This window comes from Rhinatrema bivittatum, chromosome 9 (assembly GCF_901001135.1).
Source record: "Rhinatrema bivittatum chromosome 9, aRhiBiv1.1, whole genome shotgun sequence".
Lineage (NCBI taxonomy): Eukaryota > Metazoa > Chordata > Amphibia > Gymnophiona > Rhinatrematidae > Rhinatrema > Rhinatrema bivittatum.
The window spans coordinates 55,236,278-55,254,547 of record NC_042623.1 but is presented as its reverse complement, the minus strand read 5'-3'; the positions used below and the strand labels follow the sequence as shown (position 1 = coordinate 55,254,547).

The 18,270-nt window shown below is 48.2% G+C and overlaps 1 protein-coding gene across 1 annotated transcript in view; it reads left to right on the top strand.

The window, feature by feature from the left end:
* The window catches only part of LAMB4 (laminin subunit beta 4), a 261,501-nt gene that overhangs the window by 43,476 nt on the left and 199,755 nt on the right, over nt 1-18,270 (top strand). Inside the window, exon 4 of the mRNA XM_029617285.1 lies at nt 9,759-9,894. Coding sequence (XP_029473145.1) covers nt 9,759-9,894 — 136 coding nt within the window. The remainder of the gene's footprint in view (nt 1-9,758; nt 9,895-18,270) is intronic.

The window sequence follows — 18,270 nt, the reverse complement described above, 5'->3', positions numbered from 1 at the left end:
TTCTACAGCTGCCTCCTTCAGCCACTGGGGGCTAACTTAGATCATCTCTTCCTCTGGGCCCTGGAGCCGAGGCAGACTTCCTCAGGGCTAAGGAAAACATTCTCCTCCTTCATGTCATAGAGTCTAAAGGCAAACTTCTGCCTCCTTCCTGCCCCATAGCTCATTTTCTCCAGGCCCTAGAGCCCGAGACAGGTTGCCTCTTCACTGCCCCACCCTTAATTAAGGATTGTCCCTTCCTGTCCCACCCATAATGTCAACTTCTTGTGCACGTATAAGTCTTGTGGCTCAAATTGCGAGATTGGCCCCATGCGTAAGAAATTTAAGCAATGTAAAAGTGCTGCTCACTGTTCCAGCCAGATGGGGAAGGGAAAAGAAGACAGGGACTTCTCTGGGCCTCAGCTGTGCAATGTTGTCACCCTCCACAGCTCGCTGCCCTGTTCAAGAGCATGGTTTGCACAGTGAGTGCAATGACACTGAATATCAGTCAAACAGGTGGTATAGTGGACGCAGGTCCAGAGGCTAGGAGTGTGTGCATGTGTCCTTAGTGGGATAGGGCTTTTGCTTAATGAGAATCCCCTCTAACCTAAATCTTCCTTGCTCCAACATTCACAATTACCAGAAAAAATAGGACTCACTCTGAGGGCATCTTATAAACAAACAAAACATTTATTTTTTGGTATTTTACCAGCAGTCAGAATATGTAACATAAGAGAAAATAATCACTGATTAAATCAGGGTATATAAGTTGGCACAGCTATTGTGAGGCAGCTATGAAAACACAGAGAAAGATTAAGTTACTTATCGCCTAAACCAGTGATTTTTAATGGCATGGCAGCATTTGCCCAGCACTGAATAGGAAGACGATCAGCGGGGTTGCTGAGAAGCCCATCCCATAGTGGCTGATAAAAAGGAAACCCAATTCACAGCAGCCAATGAAGAAGACCAGCAGGGTCACCTTAGCTCCCAAACCATGGAGGCCAAGAAGGAGGTCTGGCAGGACCTCCATAGATCCCATCCCACAACAGCTGAGAAAGAGGTCTGACAGAGCCGACATGGATCCATCCAATAGCAGCTAAAGAACTGTCCCAGAAGAAAGAGGGAGGCTGGAGTGAGAACCTGAGTCATAGTGTGGGAGAGTAAGTGTGTGTATGAGTGTGAGAGAGAGAGAGAGAGATATGGAGGGAGAGAAAGGGAGCATGTGTGAGAGATGGAGTGTATATGCATATTTGAGAGGGAGCATGTGAGTGTGAGACAGACGGAGTGTATGTGAGCATGTGAGAGAGAGGGAGCCTGTGCAAGAAAGAGAGTGTATGAGAGTGAGTGTGTGTGAGAGCATCTGTGTGAGAGAGAGGGAATGTGTGCTTGAGAGAGAGTGCATGTGTGTGTGCATGTATGAGAGCATGTGTGTATGAGTATATGACAGAGTGGCTCATCAGATACGATCACCCCCAGGACCTGCTCTTCTTTCATGCTTAAAAGAATTTCACCCCCAATACTGTACCTCTCCCTTGGGTTTTTGCAACCTAAATATATTACGTTGGATTTTTTAGCATTAAATATTAGCTGCCAGACCCTAGATCATTCCTTGAGCTTTGCTAGATCCCTCCTCATGCTTACCACACTTTCCTGCTGTTTACCCTGTTGCAGATTTTGGTATCTTTGGCAAAAAGACAAACCTTTCCCAACAATTTTTCTGCTATGTTGCTCACGAAAATGTTTGAAAGACCTGGTCCAAGGACCAATCCCTGAGGAACCCCTCTAATAATGCCTCTCTCCTCAAAGTGAACGCCATAGATCACTACCTTTTGTCAACTCCCACTCAGCCAGTTTCTACTCCAGTCAGTCATTCTAGGTCCCCCATACCAAGGATGCTCAATTTTGTTATGTCACTGATGTGGAATCACGTCAAAGGCCTTACTGAAGTTCAAGTACACTAAATCTAGCAGTCTCCCTTGATCCAAATCTCTGATCACCCATTCAAAAAATTGATCAGATTCATCTGACAAGATATACTTCTGGTAAAACCAGGCTGCCTTGGATCTTGCAAGTCCATTGGATTCCAGAAATTGCCCTATTCTCTGTTTTAGCAGCGATTCCATTGATTTTTCTCACCACAAAGGTCAGACTAATCAGCCTGTAGTGCCCAGCTTCCTCCTTCATTCCACTTTTATGAACAGGAACCACATCCACCCTTTTCCAGTTCTCCAGAACTACTCTAGACTCTAAAGAAGCATTGAAAATGTCAGCCAGTGGAGCTGCCAGGACTTCACTAAGTTCCCTTAGCCCCCTCAGATGTATCCTATCCAGCCCCATCACCTTATCTACTTTAAATTTAGTTAGCTCCTCATGAACACACTTTTCTTAAAATAGATTGAGGTTTACCTTGCTTCCAATCTTATCTGTGTTTGTTTTATGTTGCCTCATTCCTGGCCCTTTCACAGTGAACACCAAACACAAATATATGTTAAATAAATTCACCTTTTTCCTCATCAGCATCTACATATTCCTTCCCTTCACCTCTGAATCTCAAGATGCCACTTTTGCACTTCCTTCTATTACTAACATATATATTAAAAAACAGTCTTGACCCCCTACTCTACCATATTTGCTATTTTTCTTCCATTTTAATTTTTAAATTATTGTCTACTTTCCCAACTTTTCTAGCTTTGTCACCTGACTTCTTCTTTCTGCAATCTCTTATAATTAATGAACACTAACCTTTTCTTCCTTACCTTTTCAGCTACTTCATTAGAAAACCATAGCGGCCTAATTTTACTCTTTCCTTTAATTACTTTCCTAACAAAAAAGATTAGTTGACCTTATAATACCTTCTTTTAGTTTGCCCACTGCTCTTCTGCTTCCCTTAGATTTTCCCGGTCAGCTAACAACTCCTTGAGGTATTCCCCCTATGTGTGAGTCCTTTGTGCTGTGGTGTAGCTGATGCAGCCTTGAGAGCGAACCCATGAGGCCTATGTCAGCAGCTAGTGCACATGCCCTGTAGAGGTTCAGACTGGATCTTCACCTATACCAGCCATCTCTGCCCAAGGTTAAACCCTTGGATTCTGGTGGCTGGTTGGACTTAGGCAGGTCCCTAGGGCGGTGAAGGGAAATGGAGTCCAAAGACACATTGGTGTTAGGGCAGGCAGCAAACTAATGAAGTCAGAGACAGGCCAAGGTTGGTGCAGGCAGCTAGCAAGAGTGATCAGGTCCAGGCAAGGGTCAAGATCCAGAGAGTCAGGCCAAACATGGATAAAGACACTCTGAAGACATTGCACAAGACGGATAGGACAAGGCAAGGCTGGACAAGGTGGGCTGGATGAGAGAGGCTGGACAAGGCAAGGTTAGACGACAAGGATGATGAGACAAGGCTGGATGAGGCAAGGCTGGAAGACAAGCCTGGACACAGGAACTCAGGAGAACATGAACCTGGAACACACAAACAGCACTTATTGCAAAGCAGAAGACCTGATGCTGAGGCAAGGTAATGCTGCAAGACCCTTGCTTAAATAGCCCGGTCAGGCTGATGTCATTGGGAGGCGCCAGTCTGTGGCCTATATTATGCACATATGCACGCACATGCACCTAAGGGAAGGCAACAGCCCAGCGGCATCATTCTGCCACAATAGGAGGCCTCCAGCAGGGTCGGTCAGTGGTGAAGGTGAGGGCAGAGGCTTGCAGGGCAGTCCTGTGAGCTGCCAATGTAACACCCCCATTTTAGCAAAGCTGGTTTTCCCGAAATCTAAGACCCTCATCTTTCAATAAATCTTCATCTTCTGTGCTCTAATATTGAATCACACCATCCAGTGATCACTGGATCCCAGATGATCGTCCACTACAACATCAAAGCTTCTGTACCCATTGGTAAGCATCAAGTCTAGTATTGCCCCCTCACATATGGATTCCATAACCATTTACATAAGAATATAAAAATTTAGATATTGGGACAGACCAAGGGTCCATCAAGCATAGCATCCTGTTTCCAACAGTGGCCAATCCAGGTCACAAGTACCTGGCAAGATCCCAAACAGTAAATAGATCCCATGCTGCTGTCATGCAGTGATAAGTATTGCTTATTCCCTAAGAGAATAACTTTCATACTGGCACGCGGGCGAACATGTACGCACATTTTCCTGGCTCTTGCCAAAGAACATAGCCATTTTATAACATATGGGTATATGCTTTCATGGTATAAAATAGGCTGTATGCGTGTACTTATGTGTACAATTTTATATGGACGTGCACATGTGCACGCAAATGCCGCCTCTATCCACTAAATGGGGGCATTTTAGTTGATACTGCACCGACACAATTACCAGTTTCACAAGTTCGTTCCCAGTTTGCCCAGGTAAAGGATAGGATGTCCTAACTCCCCTAGTTAAATGGTGTCCCTTTTACCCTGTTAGCTCCAACCCTTAAAACCTGCTGATTAGCCTAGTTTTTTCTGTTTCATGACCTACATTCCATCCATAGTGTTGCGAGCATGGGGTGCGGTCGCTTGCTCTAGAGGGATGTGAGCTCTTGGTCCACGGCATGGGTCAGGGAGGAGCCCCAAGGCACTCACCATGGGAGGTGAGAGTGTCCAAGCACAGGCTGGAGCTGGAACAAGACTGGACCAGGATCAAGACGTGGATCATCGTAGGCACTGGAACAAGGCAGATTCAGACCTCCACTGGACCTACACACACAGGTGAGAACCAGCAATGCAATGCTGGTCGCAAGTGTAGCCCTCCAGCAACTTGGTAGCCCTTTCGGACCCACCACTTGGGAACAACGAATGCATGAGGCCAAACGGAGTCTGAGGGCAGGAACATGAAAAGACATGGAACTCAGGAACCTGGAAAACTCAGACGAGGACTCGAGGAACGTGGAAGGCTCAGACAAAGATTCAAGGAACTTGGAAGACTCAGACGAGGATTCAGGATTTCAGGCACTAGTATGGGTTGAGTACTGCACTGGAGCGCACCCTACACGGCCGCCCATGGCTGGTTGCGGACCACGCCAGAAGCGAATCAGACTCCAGATGAGAAGATGAAAACTTGAAGCTGGAAACATGACGAAGATTCAGGAGAGGCCTGCACTGAGGTGTGCCCTACACAGCCACCCGTGGCTGGTCACGGACCATGCTGAAGCAGAGAAGGCTCTGGCTTGAGTCTAGGGCATGGACGGAAGCAGAAACAAGGAAATCCGAAGACCAAGAACAGGATTCAAGGATTCAAGACTCAGGATTCAGAAACAGACCTCGGCATTAAAAGCAAGGGCCTCCTGGAGACTTACTCTGCAGACGTGAAGACAGGCCTTGTCATGGGCTTGTCTTGGCCTGGTCATGGACCACGACAGTGGCATGCCAGGAAAGGTGGACAAGAAGGAGCCCTGGAAGCAAGACGAAGAACTGGAGACAGGACCATCAGGACCAAGACTGGAACATCAGGAACTCGGAACATCATGAACAAGGAACGTCAGGATCATGGAACATCAGGGACACTGGAGAGAGGACGAAGGAGCTCCAATAAAGAACAAGACCAGGAACATTCAAAGGATACCAGGTACATCTAACATGAAGACTATCAAGGCAAGTGAAGACCACGAAGAACCTTGTATGGTGAAGGAAGCACAGACAACCGTGAGGATCCATTCGAAGGCTCCGAGGAATGGAAGCTGAGCCCTTTTATAGGACTGGTGAAAGAACTGGCTGATGACATCATCTGACGGGGCCACTGGGCTTTTCCCGTTGCTGGCGCTTAAAGTGTTAAAGAGAGGCACGCACGCGCACCTATGCAAGAACCCGAGGATAGGTGGAGGATCAGTAGCAGCTCCCCGCTGCATGGGGAGGCAGGGTCAGTGGCAGTTTCCCTTGCCACAGGAAGAGCAGGGCCGGGATCCAGTCGGAAAGTGGCAGCAACGGCACTGCCATAAAGATGGAGAGACTTGAGGGCGGCTCCAGGCTCTTAAGATGCAGCAGCCCACAGTGGGGCGGGCCAGCTGGGAAACACGGCGGTGGCAGCGGCACAGCAGTCCAGGCCACGCAGGAAGTAAAGTCTGGCGGCGACAGTGGCGGCTCCTCAGCCACGGAAATGGGAGAGGCCTGCACCAGCGCAAGCCTCTCTCATTGGGGCCCATGAGCAGCACAGTGCAACACATAGCAGAAGTAAGTTACACTGTAGGGAACCCCAGTGCACACTTGTGCGTCTAAATACTTATGCGCTGGTTTCATTCATAAATCCAGTAATGCCCATGCCTCGCCCAGATCATGCCTATGCTGCGCCCCTATTTTTTAAAGAAATTTTATGCACGTAAAGGACATGCTTTTTAAAATACATGCAGCACTCGTCAGCCGGACATACTCATGGATGGATATCCTGGCTTTGGCATGCACCGAGCTTTTAAAATTCACCTATAAGTCACCTTGGTTAATTACAGTTTATGGACTTATTTTCAAGAACTTATCCAAACCTTTTTTAAATCCAGCTACACTAACTACCTTAACCACATCCTCCAGCAATGAATTCCAGAGCTTAATTGTGCATTGAGTGAAAAATAATTTTCTCCCATTTATTTTGAATGTAATGCTGTTGCGACCATCGCTGCCCGACATCTCCACTCCGCCCTCCTTACCTCCTCGGCGACTCCCTCTTGCTCAAGTAGAAGGTTGGCTGCTGTGGCGTCTTTCTGCCATCTTCCTCCGGCATCCCCGGAGCAGCTCGACGCTGCAATCCGCCATGATTCATAAAGGCCTAAGGGCGCGCACGTGGCATGGCCCCGACCGATGTACCAGCAGTGGCGCGAACCTCAGGGGTGTCCCCCTGAAATGACTTCATCCGTACCGGATATATAAGGTCTCTGAAATCGCTAACTATCAAGTTAGCAACGATAAGGATACTTTCTTCGCTACTCTGCCTCCTCGGACTTACCAGGGGTACCCGTTCCTCAGGGGCCTCACTCTCTCTTTGTTTTTCAGATCACAGTCTGGAACCGGTACTCGCTCCTCAAGGGCCTATATTCCCGGACTGGTTGCTGAATACCTCTTCTGCCTACTACATCTGTGAGTCACCATCTCTCTCTCAGAGCTTTCCCTGGAACCAGGTACTCGCTCCTCGAGGGCCTAACTCATTCCCACTTCTGGGCTACTTCTATGAGACTAATGTTTGAGTGTTACTATCAAGGTTCGGTACTGGAACTCTGCATACCCTGCCTACTCACTATATTTAGTTTCTCTACAGCTCAACCATCCTGGGATCACTGTTCCAGTATTTGAGGGACTACAGCCCAGCCAGGCACTTCCAGCTCACTATTGCCACCTCTGGTGGTTCTATATATACTGTTTAATAAAAGAACTAGTGTGTGCCTGTCTCCAACCTCTGAGCCTGACCGGTGGTCCCTCTTGGGATCTTCCCCCAGGGGCGTGGTCATCTGCCACCGGCCCAAGGAACCACCCACAACTACCACAAATAATAACAAATGCTTACTACCTTCATGGAGTTCCCCCTACTCTTTGTATTTTTTGAAAGAATAAATAATCAATTTACATTTACCCATTCTATTCCACTCATGATTTTATAGACCTCTGTCATATCTGCCCATAGCCATCTTTTCTCCAAACTGTACAGCCCTAAATGGTTATCCTTTCCTTATAAGGGATCAGTTCAATGCCCTATATCATTTTGTTTACCCATCTTTGTTCCTTTTCCAATGAAACTATATATTTTTTGATATGCAGCAATCAGAACTGCACACAGTATTCCAGGTGCAGTCTCATCATGGAGCGATAGAGAGGCATTATGACATTCTCCATTTTTTTCTCCATTCCTTTCCTAATAATTCCTAACATTCTGTTTGCTTTTTTGACCACTACAGAGTATTGTCCACTATGCCCAGTTCCATTTCCTGGGTGGTAACTCCGAATATGGAGCTTAACATCGTGTTATTACAATGTGAGTTACTTTTCCCCCTGTGCATCACGTTGCACTTTTCCACATTAAATTTCATGTGCCATTTGAATGTCCAGTCTTCCAATCTTACAAGGTCCTCCTGCAATTTTGCACAATCCTCTTGTGGTTTAGCAACTCAGAATAATTTGTGTCATGGATAAAGATTTAATGGAGAATTTTCACAAAGTTTGTATGAAAAAAGAGATGCTATTGCTAGGGGATTCCAATCTGCTGGATACTAATTGGGACATCCTGGCTGCAGTATCTTCTAGAAGCAAGGAGATGCTGGATTCTCAGCAAAGAGAATAATTCTGACTTCCGTGGAAGCTAGTCTAATGAACAAAATCACAGAACATATAGAAAGACATGGCTTAATGGGACACAGCATGGATTTTCACAAGGGAAGTCTTGCATCACCAATCTGCTACATTTTTTGAAGGGGTTAATAAACAAGCGGATAATGGTGAGCCGGTGGATGAGGTGTATTTGGATTTTCAGAAGCTGTACAGATCCCTGAGACACTCCACTGTTTATCCTTCCCCACTGAGAAAACTGACCATTTAGTCCTACTCTCTGTTTTCTATCTTTTAACAAGTTTCCATTCCACAAAAGGACCTTGTCTTCTATCCCATGACTTTTTAATTTTTTCAGGACTCTTTCATGGGGCATTTTGTCAAATGCAAAAGGCAAGACTTCCCTTATGTAAATCCATGCTGACTGTGTCCCATAAATCCATGTCTTTCCATATGTTCTGTGACTTTGTTCATTAGACTAGCTTCCACAATTTTTCGCAGCATCGAAATCAGAATTATTCTCCTTGTAGAGAATCCAGTATCTCCTTGCTTCTAGAAGATACACGCAAGCCCCCAGCAGCAGCAGTAGAAGGGCGTCGAGAGAGAGCGGCTTCAGCAGCCCGGGGCGGATCGGGCACTCCCCATGCGAGGCGGCTTCCAGCAGCCCCGCCGGCGAAGGTGAATACGTGCATGCCTGTACGTCCAATATGGGCGCTCAAGGCAGCGTAGGTGCATGCGCACACGCCGTGACCTGAGCGCCCAGCTGGACGTTGGAGGTCACGGTGTGTGCATATTCACCTTCGCCGGCGGGGCTGCTGGAAGCCGCCTCGCATGGGGAGCACCCGATCCGCTGAAGCCGCTCTCTCTCGCCGCCCTTCTACTGCTGCTGCTGGGGGCTTGCGTGGCCGCGGCCAGGGCAGGTGAGCGGGGGCTGGGGGAAAGTTTGCCCGGGACTGTGAAATTTCATCTCTTTCTGCTAGGGCTTGGATTGGATTGGGTTGGTTTGGTTTGGTTTGGGATTGTGAAATTTCGTCTCTCTCTGCTGGGGCTTGGATTGGGTTGGTTTGGTTTGGGACTGTGAATTTTCGTGTGAAATTTCGTAATTTACCGCCTACCCTGACCCTGACTAACGCCAGGGTCAGGGTAGGTGGTAAATTAGCAGGTAAAAGACGCAGCAAGATAGCAGGTTAAAAAGGAGATAGTCGGGGTGCATGTTACTGTATGGGAGGGAATAGCTAATTGGATCGTTTACATACATATACATGCCACGGGCGGAAAGGGATACACGTCGAGTAAAAGAAGCGGTAAGGATCGGTAAAAACAGATAGTGAATCGCGGGTTAGACTTACGCAGCCAAATTGTGAGTATACAGTGGGTTAGAAACGGGGTAACTGCGGCCGCGCTTTACTGTATCAGCCTGTTTGTTTGTTAACCTTTATTAGTAGACTAAAATGGCCTCTGTTTAAATGTGGAACTAATCCAATGGTTAATAGAACATGAGATGTTATTTTATGACTCTCTTGCTAATTATATTTTATAGGGAGAACAGAAGTGCTTCCAGTGTGATTCCAGATATCCATATAATCCTTACACCCAGTCCAACAGTCATCCAATTGAAAATGTTATCACAACATTTGAACCTGATCGGAAAAAAAAGTGGTGGCAATCAGAGAATGGTAATGTGCTTTTGATGTTGCTCAATAAATTGCTTAAAAATGACATATGACTAAGACAGTACCAACCTTACATTTCTCCAGCTCCTTGCCTTCTCATCACAAGCCCTTGCAGACTTCTTTACAACCAATATCTTCATCCTCTATGTACCTTATTCTAGGCTTCTCTGGCTTTCCCTACACGTTTCAGCAGTCATTTCTTCATTCTTATAATACATTCATTTTCTAATGCAGAATACTATCGCAACCAAAGTACATACTTTTAAAGAAGTGAATTATTGCATTTAAAACATCAAACAAATTACCTATGAGCAATGCTTTTTTTTTCCTGGGAAACCTACACATGAAATATGTATTTTGTAATATCACTGTGTTATCTTTGGCTGGTCGCGGGTCGGCTCAGCATTCGGCTGCTCTCACCTTTTGCCTGGAACTGGAGGAGGGCTGCCGAAACCGCGACAGTCGCACTGGAGAGACGCAGCAGGCCACCGCACAGGCCGAGCCACACCACGCTAGGGACACTGCTCAACTGAATGGGGTGTCTCTAGGTGCCCGTGTGCGTGACTTGGCCGTATTTAAAGGGCCCGCAGTGGGAAAACAACCTCAGCACCCACGGATGAAGTCACTGGCTCTTCCCTACTTAAGGCTTGCCCAGACCATCCTCAGACACCTCGGCAATAGGTCCCACTCCTTGGAGTAGCTGTTTGCCATGTTGGTGCTGATTTCTGATCCTGCCTGTGTTCCTGTTTCCAGTTCCTACTTCCTCAGTGGTCCCCTATCTTTGTCTGATGGTCCCTCATCTGTCTTCGTTCCTCTTGCTATTCTTCCCAGCCTTCCTCCCTCCAGTTTGACTCTTTGGCTTTGAACCTTGGCTTGGATCCCGGTTTCATCTTTACTTTGGATTCTTGGCTGACCTCGGACCTCTTTTTAACCTCATTGATCGCTGCCTGCCCTGACCTCGGTTTCATCCTCATCTCTGCTGTCTGCTGCCTGCCTCAACCTCAGCCCAAACTGACTTGTCTTCTTCTTGCTGGTCTTCCACTTCTGTGATGGAGCCTTCAGCACCCAGAGGTCCGCGTCTAAGTCCAGCCAGCCTGGCACCCAAGGGCTCAACCTGAGGGGAATGTGGACTAGGGATGTGAATCGTTTTTTGACGATTTAAAATATCGTCCGATATATTTTAAATCATCAAAAATCGTTAGGGCCACGATACAATACCAATTCCCCCGATTTATCGTCAAAAAATCGTAAATCGGGGGAAGGGGGAGGGCAGGAAAACCGGCACACTAAAACACCCTAAAACCCACCCCCGACCCTTTAAATTAAATCCCCCACCCTCCCGAACCCCCCCCCCCAAATGCCTTAAATTACCTGGGGGTCCAGCGGCGGTCCGGAACGGTCTCCTGCAATTGAATCGTGTTGTCTTCAGCCGGCGCCATTCTGCGCCGCCATTTTGCAAAATGGCGGCGCAAAATGGCGGCGGCCATAGACCAACACGATTCGACTGCAGGAGGTCATTCCGGACCCCCGCTGGACTTTTGGCAAGTCTTGTGGGGGTCAGGAGGCCCCCCCAAGCTGGCCAAAAGTCCCTGGGGGTCCAGCGGGGGCCCGGGAGCAATCTCCTGCTGCGAATCGTTTTCCGTACGGAAAATGGCGCCGGCAGGAGATCGACTGCAGGAGGTCATTCAGCCGGGGTCCGGAACCCCGGCTGAACGACCTCCTGCAGTCGATCTCCTGCCGGCGCCATTTTCCGTACGGAAAATGGCGCCGGCCTTACGCGTACGGCTGGCGCCATTTTCCGTACGGAAAACGATTCACGGCAGGAAATCGCTCCCGGACCCCCGCTGGACCCCCAGGGACTTTTGGCCAGCTTGGGGGGGTCTCCTGACCCCCACAAGACTTGCCAAAAGTCCAGCAGGGGTCCGGAACGACCTCCTGCAGTCGAATCGTGTTGGTCTATGGCCGCCGCCATTTTGCAAAATGGCGGCGCAGAATGGCGCCGGCTGAAGACAACATGATTCAATTGCAGGAGACCGTTCCGGACCGCCGCTGGACCCCCAGGTAATTTAAGGCATTTGGGGGGGGGGGGTTCGGGAGGGTGGGGGATTTAATTTAAAGGGTCGGGGGTGGGTTTTAGGGTGTTTTAGTGTGCCGTTTTCCTGCCCTCCCCCTTCCCCCGATTTAGCTACGGACCGCCACTGGATCCCCAGGTAATTTAAGGCATTTGGGGGGGTTCGGGAGGGTGGGGGATTTAATTTAAAGGGTCGGGGGTGGGTTTTAGGGTGTTTTAGTGTGCCGGTTTTCCTGCCCTCCCCCTTCCCCCGATTTAGCTACGGACCGCCGCTGGACCCCCAGGTAACTTAAGGCATTTGGGGGGGTTCGGGAGGGTGGGGGATTTAATTTAAAGGGTCGGGGTGGGTTTTAGGGGGTTTTAGTGTGCCGGTTCACGATTTTAACGATTTTCACGATACTCTAAACACCCAAACGGCGACGATACGATTCCCTCCCCCTCCCAGCCGAAATCGATCGTTAAGACGATCGAGGACACGATTCACATCTCTAATGTGGACTGGTATTGGTGAAGCTCCTGTTGGGCCTCTGCTCCTGCCAGCTCCACCTACCATTGGTGAGGACATGCAGGGCTCCTCCCTGTGGGTTGCACTAACCTCACCTCTGTCCAAGGGTCAACACTTGCAACAGACTGCCAAGGCCATGGACCCGGAGGATCTCTTGGGCCTCCAGGCCATCCCCGGTCTGGCACAGAAAATTCAACAGTAGCAACAATTACTGGAACTACTGGCAGGATCCATGGAATGTCTTAGCACCTGCTTTGATGCCTCTGCAGCCTCAGCAGTTTCGCTGGCTCTTGTGGTACCAACAGCTGCAGCAGCCGGGCCCATGGTGCGCCTCCCAGTACCTCCCTGATATGCAGGGGACCTCAAGCAGTGCCGTGGATTCCTAAACCAGTGTTTCATGCTTTTTTCTCTCCAGTCTCACAGTTTTCCAGCGATACCATAAAGTCCACTTTTATCATCTCCCTTCTGGATGGGAAGGCCTTGGCCTGGGCCTGGGTCTTCCCCTTGTGGGAGTGTGGAGACATACTTCTCCAGGACTTACAGCAGTTTGTCAAAGCCTTTAAATTGGTGTTCAATGAACCTGACTGGCTGGTGACCTTGGGATCGGACCTCCCTCAACTCCAACATGCCATCGAGATCCGCACCATGGCCATTGAGTTAAATTGACCAGAGGATAGCCTTCTTTGGATGCACTCATCAATCTGGAGAGGAGGATTGACCGCTGCCTCTAGCAGCGAGCCCAGGAGCTGCAACCTCCGCAGAGACTGGTGATGTCTACATCCTTCTCATGTCTACTTACTGTGGTACCAGCACCACCTCCTACTGCCGCAAAGTCTGATGAACATATGCAACTGGGACAGAGACATCTCTCACCAGAGAAGAGGCTCTGCTACCACACCTTGGGACTCTGCTTTTACTGTGCTGGGAAGGGGCATCTGTTGGCGCACTGTCCCTAGAGTCTGGGAAACTAGCAAGCATAGGAGCCAGTGGGGAGATGATCCTAGGCTTTACCACTCCTGATCCCCAACTCACTCTGCTAGTGTCCATCATGGTGGGCAACCACAAGTTCCCGACCCTAATCTTGGTCGATTCCAGTGCAGGTGGGAATTTTATTATGAAGGCCCTAGTGGACCATCGGAAGTTACCCATGGTTCCCCAGGAGCCACCACTAGTCATCTCTTCCATCCATAGGGAGCCACTTCCCGGGCAGATCACATTGACCACAGGTCCTCTGCAGCTCTGCACCAGCATCCTGCATGTGGAGAATATAACTCTCTGCATCATCAAGAAAGCGGTGCACCCCATTGTGCTAGGGTTACCCTGGCTACAGCTCCACTCCCCTCATTTCAACTGGGGATTGCTTCAATTAAGGAACTGGGGAACTTGTTGCCATGATGCATGTCTACTACAAACCAAGCCCCCAGCAACTGTTCCCTTGGCTACAACTGTTGTGAGACTGCCACCTCAGTATGCGGATTGTGCACATGTGTTCTCCAACAGTAAGGCCGAGATACTGCTTGCTCACTGTGCATTCGAGTGCACCATCAACCTGGTACTTGGTGCCGACTTTCCACAAGGAAGAATATATCCGCTGTCATTCCCGGAAACCAAAATTATGTCCCAGTATATCAAAGAAAACTTTGACCAGGGCTTCATCAAACTGTCTCCATCTCCTGCTAGGGCAGAGTTCTTCTTTGTGTCCAATGAATGAATGGCATTTAACATGGGGGACAGCCATTATGAGTATTTGGTGATGCCCTTCGACCTATACAAAACCCCCATGGTATTCCAAAACACGATAAATGAAATCTTCCGGGATCTGCTATGAGCTTGTGTCGTAGTTTACCTCAACGACATTCTCATCGTCTCAAAGAATCTCTCATCTCATAGACAAGATGTTCATCAAGTCCTTCAGTGACTACAGGCAAATAATTTATATGCCAAGTTGGAGAAGTGCATCTTCAAAAAGGAAAGTTTACCTTTCCTGGGATATATAGCTTCCAGCCGCAGTTTCCATATGGATCCGGAGAAAGTCAAGTGTATTCAGGATTGGTACAACCTTCGGGTCTCCAAGCCTTGCAGAGATTTCACAAACTACTACCATCATTTCATGCCCAATTACTCCTGGATCGCAGCCCCTCTCACGGCACTCACCAGAAAGGGAGCCAATATCAAGGCTTGGTCTCCTAAAGCAGTCACAGTCTTCCAAGAGGTGAAGCTGGAAGAAGTATAAGGTTGGTACTTTCTCAATGAACCATGCCTCCACCATCCAGACCCCATAGGTCCATTCATCCTAGAAGTTGATGCCTCCTCCTTGAGTGTAGGCACCATGCTGAGCCAGCACTCCAGTACAGGACTCCTCCACCCTGCTCCTTCTTCTCCCGAAAGTTCTTCTCCACCGAGCAAAATTACAGAATTGGAGACAGGGAGTTGCTAGCCATCAAAATGGCGCTCGAGGAGTGGCGACAGTGGTTAGAGGGAGCACAACATTGAATTACTATGTATACCAACCACAAGAACTTGGAACATCGCCACCATGCCCAACAACTGAACGTACGCCAAGCCCAAAGGTCCCTGTTCTTCTCCCGCTTTGATTTCAAGGTGAGGTATCGACCCGTTATCAAGAACACTCAGGAAGACTCCATCTCTCGATCATTTGAGTCAGAAGACACACCAGATCCCCCAAGGCACATTATCGATCCAGCCTGGATTCTCTTGGCTCCCCCAGGAAAGATGGTCATTCCACATCGTCTCCAACAGAAGATAGTAAAATGGTCCCACAACTCCCATGTCACAGGTCACCCTGAGTGGACCCAGACTCTCACCTTGCTCCAGCAGTATTACTGGTGGCCCCAGATGCAAAGAGATGTCAGGGCCTACGTGGACTCTTGTCCCAATTAAGCACAGCAAAAACTGTTGGTGAGATGACCTTGGGGGCTATTACAGCCGTTGCCAGCCCCCAAGGAACCCTGGACCCATTTGTCCACTGACTTTATGGTAGACCTTCCCCTTTCTCATGGCTGTAGCACTATTTGGGTCATGATCGACCGATTCTTTAAAATGGCTCACTTTATTCCTCTCCCACATCTTCCTCAGCACCTGAACTGGCCCGGCTGTTTACCACCCACATTTTCCACCTGAATGGCTTGCCCATGCATATTGTTTCGGATAGAGGAATCCAGTTTACTGCCAAATACTGGCGCTCTCTGTGCTAGAAATTCAACATTACTTTGGATTATACTATGGCCTACCATCCTCAAGCCAACAGCCAGGTAGAGCAAACCAATCGGACCTTGAAAACCTTCCTAAGCGGTTATACCAATGAACGCCAGGACAGTTGGGTGACCCTTCTTCCGTGGACGGAATTCTCTCACAATTCCCACATTTTCTCCGCTACTGGTGTTTCCCTGTTTCAGATCGTATATGGGAAACCGCCTTACCCACCACTTTTATTATCTGTCCCCTTGCCAGCAGCACAACGTACTGAGGACATGCTTCAGAAGACTGCATAGAGAGCCAAAAGAGCAAAAGACTTGCACTGGTGACTAGCACCACAATTCATACTGGGGGACAAGCTATGGTTAAGCATCCCCCACATCCAGCTCAGAAAGCCCTCCATGAGGCTCGCTCCCCACTACATCAGGCTCGCGACAGGAGGGACCCATGACCTTCCAGCTGCAGCAACCTGCCTCACTGGGGGTCCACAATGTGTTCCACATCTCCCTCCTCAAGCCATTAATCCTCACGTGGCTATCCCGAAAGATGCCCAGACCCCTAGAAGTAGCCACAGAAGAGGACCAAGTCTACCAAGTGAGTGAGGCACTAGACATTCGATGTCGAAACAAAAGATGGGAGTATCTGATCTCCTGGGAGGGGTAGGATCCAGAGAAAAACTCATGGGAACCTGCCTTGAATATCTTGGACAAGAATCTTCTAAGAGCTTTCCACGCTTCACACCCTAAGAAACCCAGGGCCCTTGGAGAGGGGCTTAGAGGAGGGGGTACTGTTATTTTTGGCCGGTCGCAGGTCGGCTCCATAACCGGCCACTCTCACCTCAGACCGGAGGAGGGCCACTAACGCCACGACAGTTACACTGGGGAAACATGGCAGGCCACCACACAAGCTGAGCCGTGCAGACATGCACATTTTTAATCTCCAAAATTAACGCCTGCCCAAGAGCTGGCGTTATTTAATCCCAGTATATATGTTAAATTCAATACTAAACAAAGTCTAAGGGATAATGAGGAGCTTCACCCTGCAAATAATATGCTTGAAACACCAATTTAGGAGCAGAGATTTGAAAGTTATGAATAATGAACATATCTTCAAATCTATTGTGGGAAGAATGCTTGGAATTTTGATATAAATAATTTACAATATGTAACATTGCATTTTTACTACTGGACTGTGTGAATATGTGGTTGTTTTTTGAGAAATTATATATAAAATTGAATTTTAGGAGTAAAAAAAAGGGGGGTTCACCCAATGCAGAATAGTTTTCTCTCTCTCTTTTCAATTTTGATTTTTACACATTCTCACCCTCACAAGTGTTTTTGTATGTAGTGATTATTAATGGTGTCTCTGACTCACTAGTTCTATCACACTCAGATGAACTATAAACATACTTTTTACTTGTAAATTATGATATGATGTGAAAAACAATATCCCTTGGACTTTATATTTTTAACAAACTGCAACTACTGAGATACTAAAACTATTCTATCTATGGCACCATAATTGCAAGGAGTCAGAGACCTTAGGGAAATCCAGACAGGGTTGATGAATGTTATGTATATTTCTGGAAAGGGGCACTGAAAATCTACCCACCTTTGGGAAGTGAGTGAAGACAAGATATATTCTACCTGATATCGAAAATTACACATAATTTTGGGAGTCAATATTCAGTGTATAGTAAATATTACAACAATACTATATGCTGTTTTTCACTAGTTCAAAAACATCAAACTTGATTCATACTATGGGGTAGATTTTCAAAGGGTTAAGCGCGTATGTCCCGGGGCTTTCAAAAATGAACGGTCCGGGGCGGGGCCAGGGGCATGGAGATGGGCCGGGGTGGAGCCGGGGAGGGGTGAAAGGCCAGGGGTGGTGGGGCCAGGGCCGGGGGCATGGGGGCGGTCTGGGGGCATTCCCAAGTCTTCCGGCACAGCGGCTGTGCCAGAAGTTTGCGCGCCGGCAGCAAGCCGGTGCGCACAAGTTACGCCTGCCTAACTCCATCAAATAAGGTAGGGGGGGATTTAGGTAGGGCCTGGGGGTGGGTTACATAGGGGAAGGGAGGGAAAGGTGGGGGGATCCAAAAAAAAGTTCCCTCCAAGGCCCTCCCTTGGAGGGAACGGGTAAGCCATCTGGGCTCCCCTTGGGCTCGGCGCACGCAAGGTGCACAAGTGTGCACCCCCTTGTGCGCACCGACCCTGGATTTTATAACATGCGCGTGGCAGTGCGCACATGTTATAAAATCGGGTGTACATTTGTGTGCGCCAGGTAGCACGCACAAATGTTCCCTGCGCGCGTAAAATTTAAAATTGGCCCCTATGTGAATTGTAATGAATGTTGGAAGCCTGGTTTTCCAATAGTTTAAAGGACATTATTTCCATGAAGGTCTATTATTGCAAATGACAGAAGGGTACTGGAGGCTTGCAGGACTTCAGTTTTGTCTTGTGTACTTTCACCACTGTACCTTTCCAGATCCTCCTCTCAGTAATAATAATAGACTGAATTGTGATATTTAAATGAGTGGGCAGATTAGCCTGAATCATAATAATATGTAACCCACCCCCAGGCCCTA